The following is a 19,120-nucleotide window of genomic DNA, read 5'->3' on the forward strand; positions in this document are numbered from 1 at the left end:
AAAATTCTACATTCTCATTTTGTGTAAAGGTGCATATATAAAAGGACTAAATAACAATATTAATTGTATCAGAGGGGTAGCCATGTTAGTCTGTATCTGCAAAAACAACGGAGTCCTGGGCCACCTTAGAGATTTATTAGGGCTTTATTAAGCTTTCATGGGTAAAATCCACTTCATTTGATTACATGGGTTTTACCCATGAAAAGTTATACCCTAATAAATCTTTTAGGCCTGATCTATGCTACAGGGGAAGGTCGAAATAAGAGACACAACTCCAGCTACATAAATTATGTGGCTGGAGTTGACATATCTTACAGCATGCTCCTATTGGCTTCCCTGACTCCTTGTGAGTGCCGATGGGGGCACCCTCTGAGTTCAATCTGGCTAAACTGAGCCCCTGAAAATTGACTGCAACAGCATGTCCATAACTCTCTAAGGTGCCCAGGACTCTGTTGGTTTAACATTGTATTATGGCTTTTTCCATTACAAACAGATTTTTTAAAACTAGCTTTGCTTTATGCACTGTAAAATGTAAAGGTGCAGTTTATCATTTATATACACTAGTACTTACTGCACCTGCAAGTCAGGTGCTTTGATATTTGAAATACTGCACCTCTGTGGTGCAAAAAAGGAGGCAGAGTTGAAGGTTTGGTACCATTTGTCAAAAGAGCTTTGAAATTTTACAGTGAGACCGGAATGCTTTGTTAAATTAATCACATAGTCAGTACAGAATAATGATTACCGTACATAAGAAAGAAGTCTCGAGGAAACACAGGATTTGTGTTTCTAAATGTAGTGTTCTGTTGACCCTAGCTTTAGGGACCTGAGGCTCAAGGTCCCAATACATTATGCTCTGAATCTACCATTAATAGCTGAATAAGAGCAGAACTTCCTTTTCTTCCTTATTATATCATCTTCTCAATTGCACCATCAGTAAGTTGTGAACCAAACATGTAGATATAAGAACGTTCTGATTGCAGTTTGAGTCATTTTGTAAAAGTGGAAAGGGCCAAGGAGTGGCTGTTATTGGCCACTGTAACATTCAGTGGTGGGGCAGGGACACAAGCTGGCATTGTGGTCCAGTGTTTTTAATAATGCCAGTTTTCATGTGTCAAGCACTATCAGCATAAATCCATAGAGTAGGGATACACTGTAAACTTGTTTTTGAAGACTTTGTACTTTAAAAGTCATACATCTGGCCATTGTAAAAGACTTCAACTAAATGGGTGGATGCAATCTTCTTTCCTAGCTATTCATTAGTTCATAAGATAAGTGAACAATATCACAGTGGTATTATCCATACAATACTCACCTTAAGTTGTTGCTTTTCCAGATCTGATGCTTGCAATTGCGTCTGGAGATCTTCTACGTCTACCATTAACTTGTGTGGTCTGCCTTTCTCTAAAAATATCACCATTTGTTATGAAACGGTCAAGTTAGGTTACTAAATTCAAGATACTGAAAGTCAATTAAAATGTGTAACCTAGCAGTATATACTGGAGAACATTAAATCCAGTTACCCAGTCTTGCAAAAAGTCATCCCCAACACCATTCTGGTGGCTTGATCTATTTCTGTACAGCAAGCTATCAATTACAAATATTAAGTGGCTAGTCTATGTTGTGAAGTAAACCTTTTGATTGACTGATTGCATAGTCAGACTGAAACAGTAGCTCAGAGGTTTAATATGTAAAAATTAGATATTAACGTTGGCTTCTGGTGATAAGTTTAAAGACTAACATTGCTAATTTCACTGAGAAAATGAATGTTTCTATTGAAACTTTTTTTTTTTTAATCCAGTGTGGCTGGCAATGCTAGACTGTTAAACACAGAAGAAAGCAATTGTGTCATTTACTTTATTGCATTTTGCAATCTAACTTTAAATGATTCAATCAACAGTGCTCTACTCACTGCTCTTGGGAGGCTACTCCAAAACTGAATAGATTTTACCATTATGGAGTTTATGCCTAATTGTCTTAAACTAAACTTAATTCACCTATTTTATACCTCAGGGATTAAAAAAAACTTACAAGTGGTCCTGGAGCACCTATCAGACATATACAGTAAAACTCCAGTTGTCCGGCATCCAGTGGTCAGGCACTCCTGCTAGTCCAGCACCACCTGGAACCCTGGATAATTGGAGTTGCTCTGCCCTGGGCTTCCCCGAGTCAGCCACTGGTCAGTTTCAGCTTGGGGACGCCCGGGGCAGAGCAGCTGGGGTGCTGCCGGGTTGGTCCCGCAGCGCCGCCGTCCCATCCCTCCACCCCCCCCACCCCAGACCCCTCATAGCCACCCCTTCTGATAGTCTGTCATATTTGACAATCTGGCACCCCCTGGGTCCTAAAGGTGCTGGATTATCGGAAATTTACTGTATATATTATCAATTAGAGGCTTTTGAGGCTTCAGATAAGTCAAGTGGGTTGAGTCCACAGAAACTCATGATATTAATATTCATAATATCTCTCTATATATAATCTGTTAATCTAAGGTGCTACAGGACCACTCTTTTTAAATGACAGACTAGCACAGCTACCCTCTGAAACTTTTGTGTTAAAGTGAGCCTTTTAGGGAAAGGGAAACAGCTATAAGGGAGCTGTGGTAAATGTTCTTCAGATCAAAGGTGCTTTTTAAAATTAATTTAATAACATAGGTCTGCTATTACTTTCCCATTCTTAGTCACAGTCCTGACACTTGTTATATGATTACAAGCAATACGAAGTAGCTATACACTTGCAGCTAGTGGATGGATTAAAACATGATTTCTGGTAACAGTTGTCTAATACATAGACCACTGAAACCATACAATAACAGTGTTACAATAGTTGTTAAGCAGTTACCTGCTTCTAATGTGCATAAAGTCCTGATGTGTGCATCAGGAAACTATGTACATGTTTTCAAAAAGGAAAGTATTATCTTCAATAACTTCTATTAATCACAAAATTATCATAAAATGTTTTTTCTGAAGATAAGAATATATTAGAAATCTAGCTTTTCACAATTATTTCTATTACAACAGAGTACCTGCATTTTTATACTGGCATAATTTAATTTACAATTATGGAATTACTCCTGCCTTTCACTAGTAGAGTAAATGAGAGCAGATTCCAGCTCAAATTACTGAAAAATCCTTATACTTTAGTTACTGAAAATGGCTACCAGCTGCAGAGCCTTCGCTTTCATTAATGCCCATCTGATGTTGGTAAGCCTTCACCTGGTGAGCTAGTTCTGCTTTTTCCTTCTCCAGTCGATTATTGGTTAATCTGTAACACAATTAAAATTTAAAATATTATAAAGAGTAAAAGTTGCTCTGGGTATTCCTCAATCAGAACATCTCATTTCTAATTTCTGTGCACAGTAAAGAGGATGTTCATTTTTTACAGGTGATTCTTTGGTACTTTACCTGAGAAGCTGAAGCTCTCTGGCAAAGCCTTGCTCCGTGCTAACACCTTCAGGAAAGTGTTTGAGAAGTTCAATCTTAGGTTTAAAAAAAATACAAGGAAAATGAGGAAGGTCTGCATTTGAAAACAATATCCATAATTACATTTCTAACTCAAGCCAACTCGACTTGAGATTACAATAGCTCAGGTAATACAGGGAAAGGAAAAAAAAATAGAAGCCAAGTAGCAGGAGAACTGTAGTAGTAATCTTGGAGAAAAGGTAAACGGGGAACTTTTATTAAATGGAGAAAAGTAACTTGCAATATAAACACTTCCAGAAGCTCCTTTGTAGGCACTGATAATTACTATAAAGTCTCTAAAATTATCTATACCCCTAATACGTAACTATAATAAAAGGGGAAAAAAGGGATCAGGTGTTGCCTTATATATTAAAAATAAATACACTTGGACTGAGGTGGAGATGAACATAGGAGACAGATGTGTCGAGAGTCTCTGGGTTAGGCTAAAAGGGGTTAAAAAAAAGGGTAATGTCATGCTAGGGGTATACTATAGACCACCTACCCAGGTGGACGAGGCTTTTTTTAAACAACTAACAAATTCATCCAATGTGCAGGATTTGGTGGCGATTAGAGACTTCAACTATCCAGACTTATGTTGGGAAACTAAAACAGTGGGGGCACAGACTATCCAACAAGTTCTTGGACTGCACTGAAGACAAGTTTTTATTTCAGAAGGTTGAAAAAGCTACTGGGGGGAAGCTGTTCTAGATTTGATTTTAACAAATAGGGAGGAACTGGTTGAGAATTTGAAAGTGGAAAGCAGCTTGGGTGAAAGTGATCATGAAATCATAGAATTCAAGATTCTAAGGAATTGTAGACGGGAGAACAGCAAAATAGAGGCAATGGATTTCAGGAAAGCAGGTTTTGGTAAGCTCAGAGAGCTGGTAGGTAAGGTCCCATGGGAAATGAGACTACGGGGAAAACAACTGAAGAGAGTTAGCAGTTTTTCAAAGAGACATCATTAAGGACCCAAAAGCAAGCTATTCTGTTGTGTAGGAAAGATAGAAAGTATGTCAAAAGGTCACCGTGGCTTAACCAGGAGATTAGTTTCCCCATATAAAAAGGGAAAACTACGACAAATTACAAAAGATGAATATAAGCAAACAATACAGGTAGGAAGGAGCAAGATTAGAAAGGAATAGGCACAAAACGAGCTATGGACAAAAAGGGAAACACAAAGACATTCTATAAATATATTAGAAGCAAGAGGAAGACCAAAGCCAGGGTAGGCCCACTGCTCAGTGAGGAGGGAGAAACTAACAGGAAACTTGGAAATGGCAAAAGGTGCTTATTGACGTCTTTGTTTCAGTATTCACCAAAAAGTCTCATGATGAAGGAATGCCTAACAGTGAATGCTAGTGGGAACGAGGTAGAGGTTTAGAAGATAAAAAAAAAATTAAAAATCACTTAGAAAAGTTAGGTATCTGCAAGTCACTAGAGTCTGATGAAATGCATCCTAGAATACTCAAAGAGCTGATAAAGGAGATATCTGAGCCTTTAGCTATCATCTTTGAAAAATCACAGAAAACAGGAGAGATTCCAGAAGTCTGGAAAATGGAAACTAGAATAACCCAGGAAACAATAGACCCTTATCCACAAGACTTGTTATCCTATCTCCTGAAGGAGAATATAAAAAGGGAAATTAGAACAACCCAGGAAACAACAGACTGGTCAGTTTAATTTCTCCTCCAGGAAAGATAATTGAGCAAGTAATTAAGGAATTAATCTGCAAACACCTGGAAGATAAGGTGATAGGTAACAGCCAGCATGGATTTGTAAAGAACAAATCACGTCAAACCAATCTGATAGCTGTCTTTGATAGGATAACAAGTCTTGTAGATAAGGGAGAAGCAGTGGATGTGGTATACCTAGACTGTAGTAAGGCATTTGATACTGTCTCGCATGATCTTCTTATCAATAAACTAGGCAAATACAACTTAGATGGGGCTACTATAAGGTGAGTGTATAACTGGCTGGATAACCAGTCTCCGAGAATAGTTATTAACGGTTCACAGTCCTGCTGGAAGGGCATAACGGGTCTGTTTTGAAACCAGTTCTGTTCAAAATCATCTTCAATGATTTAGATACTGGCATGGAGAATATGCTTATTAAGTTTGCAGATGATACCAAGCTGGGAGGGGTTTGCAACTGCTTTGGAGGATAGGATCATAATTCAAAATGATCTGGACAAACTGGAGAAATGGTCTGAGGTAAATAGGCTGGAGTTTAATAATGCAAAGTACTCCACTTAGGAAGGGGAACAATCAGTCTCACGCATACAGAATGGGAAGTGACTGTCTAGGGAGGAGTACTGCAGAAAGAGATCTAGGGATCATAGTGCACCACAAGCTAAATACGAGTCAACAGTGTGACGCAGTTGCAAAAAAAGCAAACATGATTCTGAGATGCATTAACAGGAGTGTTGTGAGCAAGACACGAGAAGTCATTCTTCTGCTCTACTCTGCGCTGACTAGGCCACAGTTGGAGTACTATATCTAGTTCTGGGTACCACATTTCAAGAAAGATATGGAGAAATTGGAGAGGATCCAAAGAACAGCAACAAGAATGATTAAAGGTCTAGAGAACATGACCTATGAAGGAAACTGAAAGAATGGGGCTTGCTTAGTTTGGAAAGAAGACAGTGGGGACATAACAGTTTTCAGATATCTAAAAGGGTGTCACAAGGAGGAGGGAGAAAAATTGTTCTCCTTAGCCTCTGATAGGAGAAGAAGCAATGGGCTTAAACTGCAGCAAGAGAGGTTTAGGTTGGACACTAGGAAAAACTTCTTAACTGTCAGGGTGGTTAAACACTGGAATAAATTGCCTAGGGAGGTTGTGGAAGCTCCATCTCTGAAGATATTTAAGAGTAGGTTAGACAGACATCTATCAGGGATGGTCTAGAGTTGGCACTGGGTTCTGCCGGGAGGACAGGGGACTGGACTCAATGATCTCTCAAGGTCTCTTACAGTTCTAGTGTTCTATGATTCTATGAATTAGTGCTTTAACTGCCTTATAGGAAGGAATAGAAAATAGAAGTTGAGAGTCCATAATCCAGAGTTCCCTAGTCTGGCAACACCCCTGGTCCAGCATCAAAAGGGATAAGCCAGTGGGCTAGGGCCAGGAGTGTCTCCACTGCAACCCCCCCATACCCCACAGAAAAGCAGAACTATGGCTGGGAGGGAGGGGAGAGGACACAAAAGAATGCTGTGCCAAAATGAGAACACCACAATTTTGACCCAACTTTTTTTTCTAAACATATGATTGTAAAGTTTTTAATGTATATTTTTCAGTGTATTAAATATATTTGACCTCTTTAACTTGGGAAATAGGGTATGTCGGATTAAGGAATTTTTGTGGACCACGGAGGAGCTAGGATGGCGAGAAGGTGGATAGGGTGCTTACCTGGTGCCCTGCTCCTGAGGACACATGTGGCTCTGCATCCCCTGCCACCCCCAGATACTGCCTCCCACCAATATGGCAGCAGCAGGGGAAAAGACTCTGGAGAAGTGCTTCACTGAGCTTCCATTCCCCCATATAGAGAGGTAAGGAGGCGGCAGTGCACAGAGCTGCTTCCTCCTCCCCGTGCCAGGGTCTGAATCAAGGGTATTTCCAAATCAGGAACACCCAGGATACGGAAATTCAGGTATAATTATAAGTGAAATTATACAATGTCAAACTCAAATTCTTTCTCCTGTGCTGTATGGGTGTGACGGGCCGCCGCAGGCCCGCACTCCCAGGGACGCAGGTGCCCGGGAGACTCGTGCGGTGGCTGGCGGAGCGCCCCGGCGCCAAGGCTGTGGCCGTGGCGACGGCGGCAGCCGGAATCTGCCTCCACGGCTGCGCCAATGCGAGGCAGACAGCCCCCACTCTGGGGCGTCAGGGGGAGGGGCCGTGAGCGCCGCTCGGGACGCCACAGACATGCCGGCCGCGTCAGCAAGGGGGCGGGGCTGGCGGCCGACGTCAGAGCCGGCGGGGCAGTTTAAAACGCCCCACTGGCACAGGGGAAGGGGCTCTCCTCTGGGGGAGCGTGCGACAGGCCGCGTCCCAGGACGGACCAGGGATGCACCCGACCGCAGCTGGGGGTGCGACCCCGCGCTCGGGGATCCCAGGCCAGCCCCCAGCGCAGACGGGCCGCTAGCCCCGGCTCCGGCAGCGACTCGGACGGGACGCGACGCCCACGGAGGGAGCAGCCCGAACGGGCGAGAAGACAGGGTGGACGATTGGCTCCCGGGTTCGGCACAGACCAACACCCGACCCCACCAACTGAGGCACGGTAAGCCGGGCCAGTGGACGGATCGTCCGAGGGGGTGGGGTTAAGGGAGGAAGCAGCCCGGGGCGGAAGCCTTCTGGCGCCCGTGGGTAGACAGGTTACGGGCAGAGTGACCCCCGTCTACCGCGTTGGGGCGCTCGCAAGCCCTGACGCTTAGGGCCCTGGGCTGGGACCCGGAGAGAGGGTGGGACCGGGTCCCCCTCCCTCCACCAGAGAAGCATCCAGCTCCAAGCAACGCCAGCGTAGGCGGACGATTGAACCGAGCCTCGCACTCCCGGAAAAGGGGGTCGGGCTAAGAGGCGCGAGCGCCCCCCTCCCGCAGGGATGGGTAACAATTATGGGGTCCGCAGACCCCCCCTCCTTTCAGGGAGGGGGGTAATCGCACCCGATCGCCCGGGCTTCCGGCCAGGGGCCCGGCGGTGAGACAAACCGAAGGGGGCACAGGGGTCCGCCGAACCCCCCTCGAGCTGGGAGGGGGTAATCGCACCCTGAACCCCCCACAATGGGATTCTACTATCTGAACAGACCCATGAAAGCAGAAGTCTGAATATGGAAACAGTTCTTGCAGTATGGTCAGAAAGTAAAAGTCAACAAACTGCTCTAGTGAATGTGCTGCCCTTGATCACTTACAATATCTTGGAGTGGCCCCCATCAAAAATTATTGCCCACCCCTGATTTAGATAGTGCTTGGTCCTGCCGTGAGGGCAGACGATTGACCTCTTGAGGTCCTATCCAGTATGTGTACAGGAGAGGAAAAATCTGCCTTCTATTATTATAGGTAGGACAAATTTGACACCATTAGGCTACGTTTTACTCACTTGTTCCCTTAAGTCTTGTGTGTGTTTTTCAATGCTATTTTCACGCTCTGTTGCCTCTTGGAGTAGTTGTTTAAGATCAGTAATGCTTTGATTTTTTTTGGCAATATCAGTTTCCAGTTCTTTCATCTTAGTTTCATACATCCTGAAAATATGAAAGAAAATTAAAGCCATTCTGAAAATATTTTCTAGACTAGGAACAGTATTTTTCCCCATCCTGCAAACCTGGCGCACAGTCCCAAAGGACTAGAGTAAAAACCAACTTTTTAAAAAACAGAGATGGTAAACCCTAGTAAAAAAGACCAGTTCTGCAAATGGTATTCTTCAAGATGTTGCTCATGTCCATTCATGCCCACAGCATATATGCACCCATGCAACTGTTAAGATTTTTAGCGGCTACACAGTTACTGTATTAAACACTTTTTAAAACATCCATAGGCTGAACCCACCATAAAAAGAAGGATGTGACCAGGGGCAGATGACCGTTTTGCGGGGCCCCGGGCAGCATAATTCCATGGGGCCCCCCCTTTGCCACGGTGCATGCGCGGGGCTTTCTGAAGCGCGGGGCCCGGGGCAGCCGCCCCGTTTGCCGTGCCCTATATCCGCCCCTGGATGTGACTTTGCCCTGGGAAGACTGACACATGGAAGTATGTGTCTTTCAGATCAAGGATGGCATGCATACCAGTCTCCTGGATCCAAGGAGACCATACAAAACTTTAGCGTCTGTAGGTACTTGTTGAGATCTTGAAGGTCTAGAATGGGATGTAGACCACCCTTAGCCTTTGGAATAAAAAAATAGCAGGAATAAAACCCCTTATTCCCATATGGAGATGTAACCTCCTCCACCACCATCAGCTGCAGGAGCCCCTGAATTTGCTATATGAGAAGGTGCTTGTGAGAAGAGTCACTTTAAGAGACATGGGGAGGTGATATGGGGTAGTGGAAATAAACTGATGAGTGTAGCTGTAAAGACCCAGCCATTTGAAATTATTGCTGATCACACCAGGAGGAAATGAGAAAGTCAACTGCCAAAAACTGGAAAAGTGGATTCAGGGAAAGGTCTGGTGTGTTCAGGCATAACCTCAAAACAACTTTTTAGCCTCTAGCTTGGGGTGGGCCGAGCCTGACTCACCGGAAGCAGGGAAAGGGAGGTTTGAGCAACCTTTAGGCAGAGGAGTCAGAGGAGCAAGCGGACGGACTCCCTGTTTGATATTCTCTCCTCCATAGCCCCTGGTAGGAACACTCTTCTCCTTCATGAAAGGCTGTCAAAAATTACCAATGTCTTGTGGCAAACCCCCTCCTCTCCGCCACCCATTTCCAAATGGGCAGAGTGGAAGTACTTGGTCCCAACCAATGGCCATGAATAACTTTATTCCCGCCCTCTCCCGAACTCCTTGGTGGTTGAGGGGGTCAACCAGAGGCAATGCCAAGGGCAACACAGAACTCTAGGGCTTTTTGTGCAGCAGATCCTGCTGAGGCCAACTTCTTTGTCCCTGAGCTGGTTGCAGTTTAAACTACATGCTCTGACCTCCGATGGGACTAATACACTCTAACTACTACTAAGGTTCTAACAGCAGTAACTATTTACAGCAGTGTTTCTTAAACGATGTGCTGCAGAGAACAACAGAATTCAAAATGGCAGGCGACTATTAGGGGCAGGCGACATTTTTCACCCCAACCCTTTTCCTTTAAACCCCCCCCCCCCTTTTTTTGGTAAACAAAAAAGTCTTGGTATTCCCATAAAAAAAATATTGTTTGGTGTTCCTTGGTCTTAAAAAGTTTAAGAAACACTGATTTACAGCAACTTTACTAAGTTTCTCTGAATGAAGTCTAAGCAACACTAGAGCAGCGAATATTCTATTGGTGGCAAGAAGGAACTGAGGGTGGGTCACCGGAGCCACTCCTCTATGGATTCTGCTAAGGGAAAACTTTCCTGTGGCAAGCACACAACTAATATGGAATGAACATGAGCAAGCACTCAAAAAAGGGCAAGCACACAACTAATATGGAATGAACATGAGCTAGCACTCAAAAAAGAATTTCATTGTACGTGTGTGTGTGTGTGTGTGTGTGTGTGTGTGAGAGAGAGAGAGAGAGAGGTGAACATTTAGAATTTGTCTTCATGTGGAATGAGAGGTGTGATTCACAGCTTGAGACATACTTGTATCATGCTGTGATTGAACTAGCATGCTAAAATCAGAATGTAGCTAAGCAACAAAGGCAAGACAGGCTAACCACACTAAGTATGAACTCATGATCTCAAATGGATACTTACATAAGGTGCACCCATCCCCTTGTCTGTACAGCTACAATTACACTCTTATTTTTAACCCTTTAGCTTAACGAAAGCTAGGACAAGTATGTCTCCTTGATCTGGGAATCACACCTCCATTTCCACATGTAGACATACCTGTAATGTTTTAGAGTTCTAGAACAGAGAAACTTATTTAGATTGATTCTCAAAGTTTTGGGAAAACAACAACTCTGTTTGTAAATATCTTGTACAGAGTATAAGAATGGGTGTTTGCTTTCATTTTCAAAGGGACAGGAACACAATATGTAACAGTTTATATGAAACTGATCAACCATAAATTGCTAGAATAAGAGTAAATCTAGTATCAACGCATAGCTAGGAGACAAGATCCACAAGCAACACGCATTAAGTCAATAGACTGTAAAAGAATGAAAGTTACATGAATAGTAACAGTTACACTGTTGAAAAAATTAATGTAATTTACTACAGTATGCAGGAAACAAACTTTCCTTCAATAGTAGTTAGGAAAGTGTTCATAATTACGCATTTCTTCTGGGCAAATATATTTATTGTGGCTAACGCAAAGGGAATTTGATGCCTTAGAGATCAGAGTAACTCTTTTCTATCTCCTAGAGGTGGAAGAATTGTCTGGCTCCAGGCACAACCGTTCACTAAAATTATAATATCTGGGAAAGATGGGCAGAATGGTCTATGTTCTATGTATATCACCTTCTATCCTCTCAAAATACTTGGTAGGTTGCAGAGGTTCATTTACCATCATACTCCTGATGTGGGGAAGGAACTCCTTCCTCCTCTTGTGGAGATGTAATTTTGAAGCAGCACAGCCCCTCTCTCTATACCTCTTCCCATTGACCACCACCACTTTCAGACTGCTATTAACAAGGCAAAGTAAGAAATTCGGGTCAGAGTTTTCAACACTGCTCAAGGTGACCATTGTTTGATCAGCTGTGGAGGTATTTGCCTTCATGGTAGGATGCTAAGGGGTATGCTTACTATGCTCAGTAAATACTCTACGATTTTTCTTCAAAGTCCAATTACAACATTCTGTACTAGCATAGGGCAGAATCTGAAATAGCATAACAATCTAGTATTTTGCAGCTGTAAGGACAGGTTCATTCTCAGAATGTGAAACAGGTTCTGGAGCAGCAGAGACCAATGGATTTCTGGGCAAATGACTGAGGAGGCTACATGTCTTCTGGATTTGAGTTAAAAGTTTGCACACTCAACATATATAATATAGTAAATTCACCAGCAATTGCTATGGGGTCTGTAAGAAATGCTTTAAAAAGGAGCTGAAAATTATGATCATAAAAGTATCAGTCATTTAAAAATAATTAAGAAAGGCAAAATGATGTTTTCTGTTTTATTCTCAGTTCCTACCTTGTTACAACAATTGATTTCCAGCTTTTGCTGTCAGCTCCTTCAAGTTGTGGACCTCTGCTTTCAGCTAAGTTTAACCTCTTAACAGTCTCTTTCAGCTCCACTGTCAATTTCTCATTCATTATTTCTATGTTATTCTTTGCTATTCGTAGTTTCTCTGCAGCATCAGCCTCCTGTAGTCCAATGAGACAAAAATTATATACATTGTGGCAAAGTGCCTTCATACTTCTTTTATCTTATCCAAAACACAGAACATCACACAGCACTGAACACTATAAAATTACACTCAGAAATTGGGTCAGTACTGGTTCAGAAGGAAGAGTGCTACATACTAGATCATAAACACTATTTCTAAGACACTGACCTTACTCAATTCTGCTTTGCCTTTGTGATATAATAGGACTACAGCACAAATTGGTTCAATATCAGGAATATAATTAATTCTATCTATTTTATGTATTTAGGGAAATCATCAAAATAGTATCTGAGTGTGTACAGTATGAGACAAGTATAAATTCAATATATTTAATTTGGCTAGAAGTATCAGAAAAGATGCTTAATATAAGAAACAATTTGTTCAAATAGCTGGATGCTATCTTATAACCTTACTTTTTTCAGCTCTTTACGCAGCCTCTCATTCTCAGCAACGATCTTTTCCATGCCTCTGGTTTTTGATTCATAACGCATACTCAGCTGACCACCCAGGTGAAGTTTCAGTTTTTCCATTTCAGACTGAGTATTAAACAAAACAAAAACAGAAATATGTATTTACACAACTTATTAGAATCTTTCAAGTTCTCATTTTGAATGTACAGTAAATTGATATGCAGGCCCCAATTCAAAGCACTTTTGCACATGTGTAAGTCTGTACCTCAAATATATAAAAAGATACTTTGAATATAAAAATTAACCTTAGAAAATGATCCCTATGTCACATTAAACCTGCATGAATCCACATTTTGCTTTAGAATTTCTCATAAAATTATGAGATTGAAATAATATGAAATATCGATTTTGTTTGGTGGGGCTAGGACATTGTAGATGAATGTCGTCAAACTATTACAGTATAGTGAATATGTAAAACTTTGATTCTGTGTATTACAAAGTTCACATTTGTGATTTCTTTTAAACAGAAGTAAATTTTTGTGCCAAATGATGTCAATAGGTTTGATTATATATACTACTGAAATTATTTATATTTTAGGTGACATACTACACTAGGTTAATACTTGGTAAAATCAGTTTTTCTAATTAATTTTCATATAAGTTGCTACACAAAAACCAACGAATGATAAATCAGTACCTTTAGCCTCTCATTTTCAAGTTCAAGGCTAACTAGTTTCTCATTAGAGACAATTCCTGGGGCCTTTTTCAGATCTTCATTTTCTCTCTGGACTTTCTCTACAACCTTTTTCATCAAACCAATGGTCTTTTCTAATTCTGGAACTGTCTTTCCACTTCTACCAGACTACACAGAAAAGGCAGAGGAAAAAGCAAAAAGCATAATGAATTAAATTCTTATAACTTTAAGTCCCATATCTTTTTTTTTTTTATCTATTATTATTGCTTTGTGGTAAACACACAAATTGTGTGAGGCAGTGCCACCTGGTGCAGATAGAGTCTATTTGGGCCCCTAAAACTCTGAGATGGAGTTAGGGTAGATTTCTCCACATTGGGCACCAGGCGTACATGTCTTGGTATAAATATCATACTTTTGGTTTCACAAGTGGTCAGCAATGAAGAAGTGCTGTGTCTGTTGTGGTACTGGTTTTCTGGGTTGTAAGGAATGAAGAAAAGTGTATTTCACGTCATTATGCTTTCAGTGTACTTGTACGAGTGTATGGTGAGGAGGGAATCGAAGACTACGCCAATCAGTAAAATGGAGCTTCAGTTTATCTCAAGCCTACATATATAGTATAATTAAAAATAACTTCTCTATCAACAGGTTCCATTGTCTAACATTTCAAGACATTTAAATACTATCTTTTAAGTCCTAATCCAATTTGGTTAGCTCCACTAATAGATTTTTACATACATTACTAAATATCATTTTGCATACATTTATGGCAAATTCTCATATTAGCAAAGAGATATTTTTGATTAACTGTTGTTAATTCATATGGCAGGATGCAAAGATGTAAGTATGTGAGAAACTTTACTAACTGTAATAGTCAATTGATGAGTATCTTGGTTCTTTGATTAAAATAGCGATATAGTACAATAAGGAGAGGTAACTAAGTGTCCAAAAAATAATTTTACCCATATTTTGCTTGATGGTACACATTTTAGCTGTAATAAAATCTTGCTATTAATCATGCATTTAAATCATTTAATTATTCTGAGAAACACAGTAGCATTACTCACCCCTCTAACACTGCCTAGTTTGCGCTCGACTTCTGCTTTCTCTCTTTTGAGAAGCTCACACATTTCTTTCAAGTCACCTACTTGATCCTAAAGAATACAAATAACCACCATCTTATTTAGACTTTACTCAATTAACAGATGAATGTAAACATGTTTTACAACTTCTGTTAGTTTATTTTGAAAAACATGGAACAAAATCCCCCCAAAGTTCCCCTTTGCTATATAATTTTTCATCATGTGCTACCAACCACCCAGTTTATAAAACATCTGCCCTCTAAATTTGCCTCCATATTTTATTCTATACTAGAAACATGGGGTTGGTATGCTGTGGAACTTACATACTAAGTGCATTGTAAAGATCTTAAAACCCAAACAAAAAAATTAGAGATCATGTGAGAGTTATGTTTATTTTCTCACAGTCCAGGATACATCACAATCTAGCTCCAAATGATATCATAGGAATAAAAAACAAAAAACCCAACAAACACCTTTTCTGATTTTTTTTCCAAGTTTCCCTGGAAAACTTTACCCTAGTATAACAGATGTCAATCTGAAATTGGATTGTGGTTTTTGGAGACAGGAGAAGGAATGGGGGTAGTGGGACAGAAACTGGAGAAAGGTCAGTTTGAAAACAGGGACTTTAAAGAGAATTTGGTTACAGCTATACTGTAGAAAAAACTACCAGACCACTCTATAGTTTGTAATATACAGGGACACATTTTAAAAGGGACCCCCAACCAGCACAATGGGGGCACATCTACACAGCAGGGCTAAGCCAAAATAAGCTACGCAACTTAAAGCTATGCAATTGACGAAGCTCAAGTCAAAATAGCTTTTGGCGCTGTCTACATAGCAGCAAGTCAGAGAAAGAGCACTCTTCCTCCAACTTTCCTTACTCCTTGTAAAATGAGGATTACAGGAGTCGGAGTAAGAAGTCCTCCAGCTCGACATTATTTTGACATTATGTTGAAATAACTGCTTGTAGTGTAAATGTAGATTATGTTATTTCTGAATAATGTTAGTTTGAAATAATGCTGATGTGTAGACAGCCTAAATGATTATGTTTTTTAGGGTTTGCAAACACTTACGTATGCTAAACTGTAGATACATATTTAGGTCCCTACAATGAGCCCTAGCTGGGCAGGAGTCAATGCATATGCACAACTCTATTAACTTTAAAGTGTCTCACTGTGGGTACAGCGTTTCACCTTTTGGTACTCATTGCAGGACTGGGGCTTTGGATCCCTAAGCTGTATGTACTTACAAGAGTAGGCCTTGGAGATGGCTTTTGAAATCTGCCCCCTTATAATTTTCTGTATATTCACGTCAAATATATATAGCATGTGTGGAATATATATTAAGGATGTTAGAAATCACTTAGCAGTTACACAATTCCTCGGTGCTTCCTCCTGGGGGCGGGCCAGCAGCTAGTGTGCTCGTGGCCCCGGGAAGCTCCCTACCACCTGGCGGTGATTTCTGTCTCTGATCCAGAGGCAGCAGCATGAGGCAGCAGGTTTAAAAACTGGCTCCCTGCATGGATCAGCTCCCACCTGTTCCCTACACTATTGCCTCCATATCAAAAGCAGCAGCACAGGGGGGCAGGTGGCTCCCCTGCATGCTCTTCATTTAAAACTTGGACCCGTGGCTGGGATAGAGCCAGCCTGCCAATACAAGTTTTAAATGCAATACGCACCAGGAGGTGGCGGGTGTTGTTGAAGTTAAAAGGAACCATTAACCGATTGGTTAACTGGTTAATGGCTACTTGGTTGACAGCCCTAATATGTATTAGCACAACAGAGTTCGTGGAATTTTTTTTAATGTACATTTACAATCTAGGTGTGAGCCTTTAAAACATATTGTATACTAAAAAAATACCTTTAATCGTGGCAGATCTTTATTAGCCTGCTCTAGTTGGAATCTTAGTTCAACATTTTCAGATGATAACCTCAAATTTTCTTTCTGGAGCTCCTGTTGTCTTTGACACTGATCGTCTGATCCTATTCCTGACGTCTTAAAAAAGGGAAGGAACAGAATGAAATATTATTCAATCTTGAGGTATTAAGCCTTACACTGGATAACAATCAATAATCTGGGCAAGAAAGACACAAACCTGTTACATTTCACAATGAATTACTAAGACCAAATCAAAGTGTTCATAAAACAGTACTGAGGCTAAACAAAATGTTCATATAGCAAGATATCTTCTTATAGCATTCACTGATCAGTATTTTATTAATAAGGCAAATAGAGAAAGTTAACATGGATCTTTGACTAAACTTTTTCCTTTAATTCCTTTATGAACATTTTAAAAATTTGCTTAAACTAAGTGAAGGCAGAGCAACTGACAGATTTGCCAGACCCTTGGGAAATATGGAGGTCTGGCTCAGCTCTGTGCCCCCAGAATGGAAGGGCCTCAGGTGGAAAGGATGAGGTGGGGAGGCTAGCGTACCCAAGCTAGCCCTTCAGTGCTCCCACAGCAATTTAAAGAGCCCGAGACTCTGGCTGCTGCCACTACTATAGTACAGGTTGGACCTCCCTGGTCTGGCACCATCGGGACCTGACCAGTCCTGAATGAGAGAATTTGCCAGACCAGGAGAGGTGTCCCTTGCAACCTGCACAGAGCCAGCTGACCTGCCTGTGGCCCCCTCTACTCTCTCCCTAACTGGGCTGTCTGTTGTGCTGTCACTGCCCCCGCAACTCCAGGATGCCATGGGCAACCAGAGGTTCTCCGGCTCCAGCACTGGCTTTATGCTGTCACGGATGGCCAGGTTTCCCTGGCTCCATGCTGCTATAGGAAGCTGGAGCTCTCCAGCCCCCGGCTCCGCACTTCTGCAGGTGTCCAGGCTTCTTTGGCCCCACACGTCTTAGACACTTAAGGTTTCCCAGCCCCGCACTGCCATGGGTGGCCAAGCTTCTCCAGCCTGTAGTCCCCTGCTGCTGCAGGTGGCTTGAGTTCTTGAGCCCTTGGTTCTGTGCTGCTATGGGTAGCCAAGGTTTCCCAGCCCCGCATTTCTGTGGGCCACCGGGGTTCTACAACCCCAACACTGCTGTGGGGCTCCTCCAGCCCGGCTGTCTGAAGTCTTGGCTGTGTTGCTGGCCCTCCTGCCATTAGGCTCCTGGACCAGGAGCATCTGGTCCAGGAAGCATCTGGGGTCCATGTTGCCAGACCACAGGGTGCCAGATTTCAAAGGTGCAACCTGAAGTGGCAGCTGCAGCAGCCAGAAACCCCAGGATCTTTTAAATATCCAGGCCCTAAAGGCAGCTGCCCTCTTTACCTCTCATTCCCCCCTTAATAATACCTAGCTCTTATACTTCACTTGTCACCTTTTCGTTTTTTACAAAGGAGGCAAGCATCATTATTCAAATTTGACAATGGGGAAACCCAATGGTGAAGTAATTTGCCTGAGGTCTCCTAAAGGGTCAGTGGCAGAGCCAGGAAGAGACACCAGGTTCTTTGAGTACCACCTTACTGCTCTGGTGACTAAACCGAACTGTAACTATTCATTTAGGTATTTTGCATCAAATTCATGACCACAAAATCTGAGCACTGAATAAGATGAACAAATTACAATGCAAGTAAAAGATGTGTAATTATTTCTACTGTACTTTTACAGAGACAATTTTGAAATACTTATAAATTGTCACTACCATGATGTCCCTCCAGCTGTGCCTGCTAGAGCTGCAGTGGCCATGGAGAGGCACCTCTCACCTGGCCCGAAGCTGCTGTAGTGAGAGAGGGCTGGGGTTGTCCTCTCCCCCTAGAGATGCCTGTCTACTGAACCCCCCATCCTCAGCCCCCACCCTCCAGTAATGATTTAAATGAAATACATAAAATCATTGAGTTAAGGATCCGATCAAAGATAAAATAAACTGATATTCTACACATAGTTAGAATTGATTAATTAAGTATCCCCAATAAAAACATAGGAATAAATAACTGCCTCAATAGGAAAATATATTCTTCTCTCTAATATAAAATATATTGTCACAACATGGATTGCTAAAGAAGCTCACAACAGGAAGAAACAAACTATTCTAAAATAAATAGTTTGGCCTGTATAATTTACACATATAAACAATGCAGCTAATAGGGAAGTGAAGGATTAAAGGTCTGCTACAGTGTCAAACCTGGGGCATTTCATAAAGTCCTTGGGTTGGTTCAGTCCCCTCTGTATCAGTTTGGTGATTTCCACATTTATCTTCAGTGTGTTTATCCCCTCCATTATTCATTTTTATATTCTCTGATATATAATCATTAAGTTGATTAGAAGGCTCCCCTGAATCAGGCTGATTGCAGCTCATTCTATCAGAACAAGATTCATCTCTACTTCCTTCATTATTAGCAGCTGATTGCATGCGTACTTCTTGCTTCCCTTCTTTTTCTCCTTCATTACCTTCATCCTCTTCAGGCTCTGTTACATTTTCTTGTTCATCACTGACATCCTCTTCATCAGTTTCCGTTTTCAGAGAGCTATTCCTTTTTCCTTTTGATAGTAACCTACACTTATTTGAATCCTCAAGTTTTTCACAATCTTCAGATTCCTGTTCTGCAGTCAGTTCA

At 41.7% G+C, this 19,120-nt stretch overlaps 1 protein-coding gene across 3 annotated transcripts in view; it reads right to left on the reverse strand.

Moving 5' to 3' along the window:
- Positions 1-19,120, reverse strand: part of CEP290 (centrosomal protein 290) — a 125,512-nt gene that overhangs the window by 933 nt on the left and 105,459 nt on the right. For all 3 annotated transcript variants that reach the window (XM_006114000.5, XM_089780184.1, XM_075932784.2), the window contains 9 exons: positions 16,435-16,569; positions 14,560-14,646; positions 13,499-13,663; positions 12,805-12,927; positions 12,196-12,368; positions 8,544-8,685; positions 3,399-3,472; positions 3,155-3,258; positions 1,313-1,401 (listed from right to left, as the gene is read on the reverse strand). In XM_006114000.5, the coding sequence (XP_006114062.3) occupies positions 1,313-1,401; positions 3,155-3,258; positions 3,399-3,472; positions 8,544-8,685; positions 12,196-12,368; positions 12,805-12,927; positions 13,499-13,663; positions 14,560-14,646; positions 16,435-16,569 (1,092 nt within the window). The remainder of the gene's footprint in view (positions 1-1,312; positions 1,402-3,154; positions 3,259-3,398; positions 3,473-8,543; positions 8,686-12,195; positions 12,369-12,804; positions 12,928-13,498; positions 13,664-14,559; positions 14,647-16,434; positions 16,570-19,120) is intronic.

Source organism: Pelodiscus sinensis, chromosome 1, assembly GCF_052426305.1.
Source record: "Pelodiscus sinensis isolate ZL-2025 chromosome 1, ASM5242630v1, whole genome shotgun sequence".
NCBI lineage: Eukaryota > Metazoa > Chordata > Testudines > Trionychidae > Pelodiscus > Pelodiscus sinensis.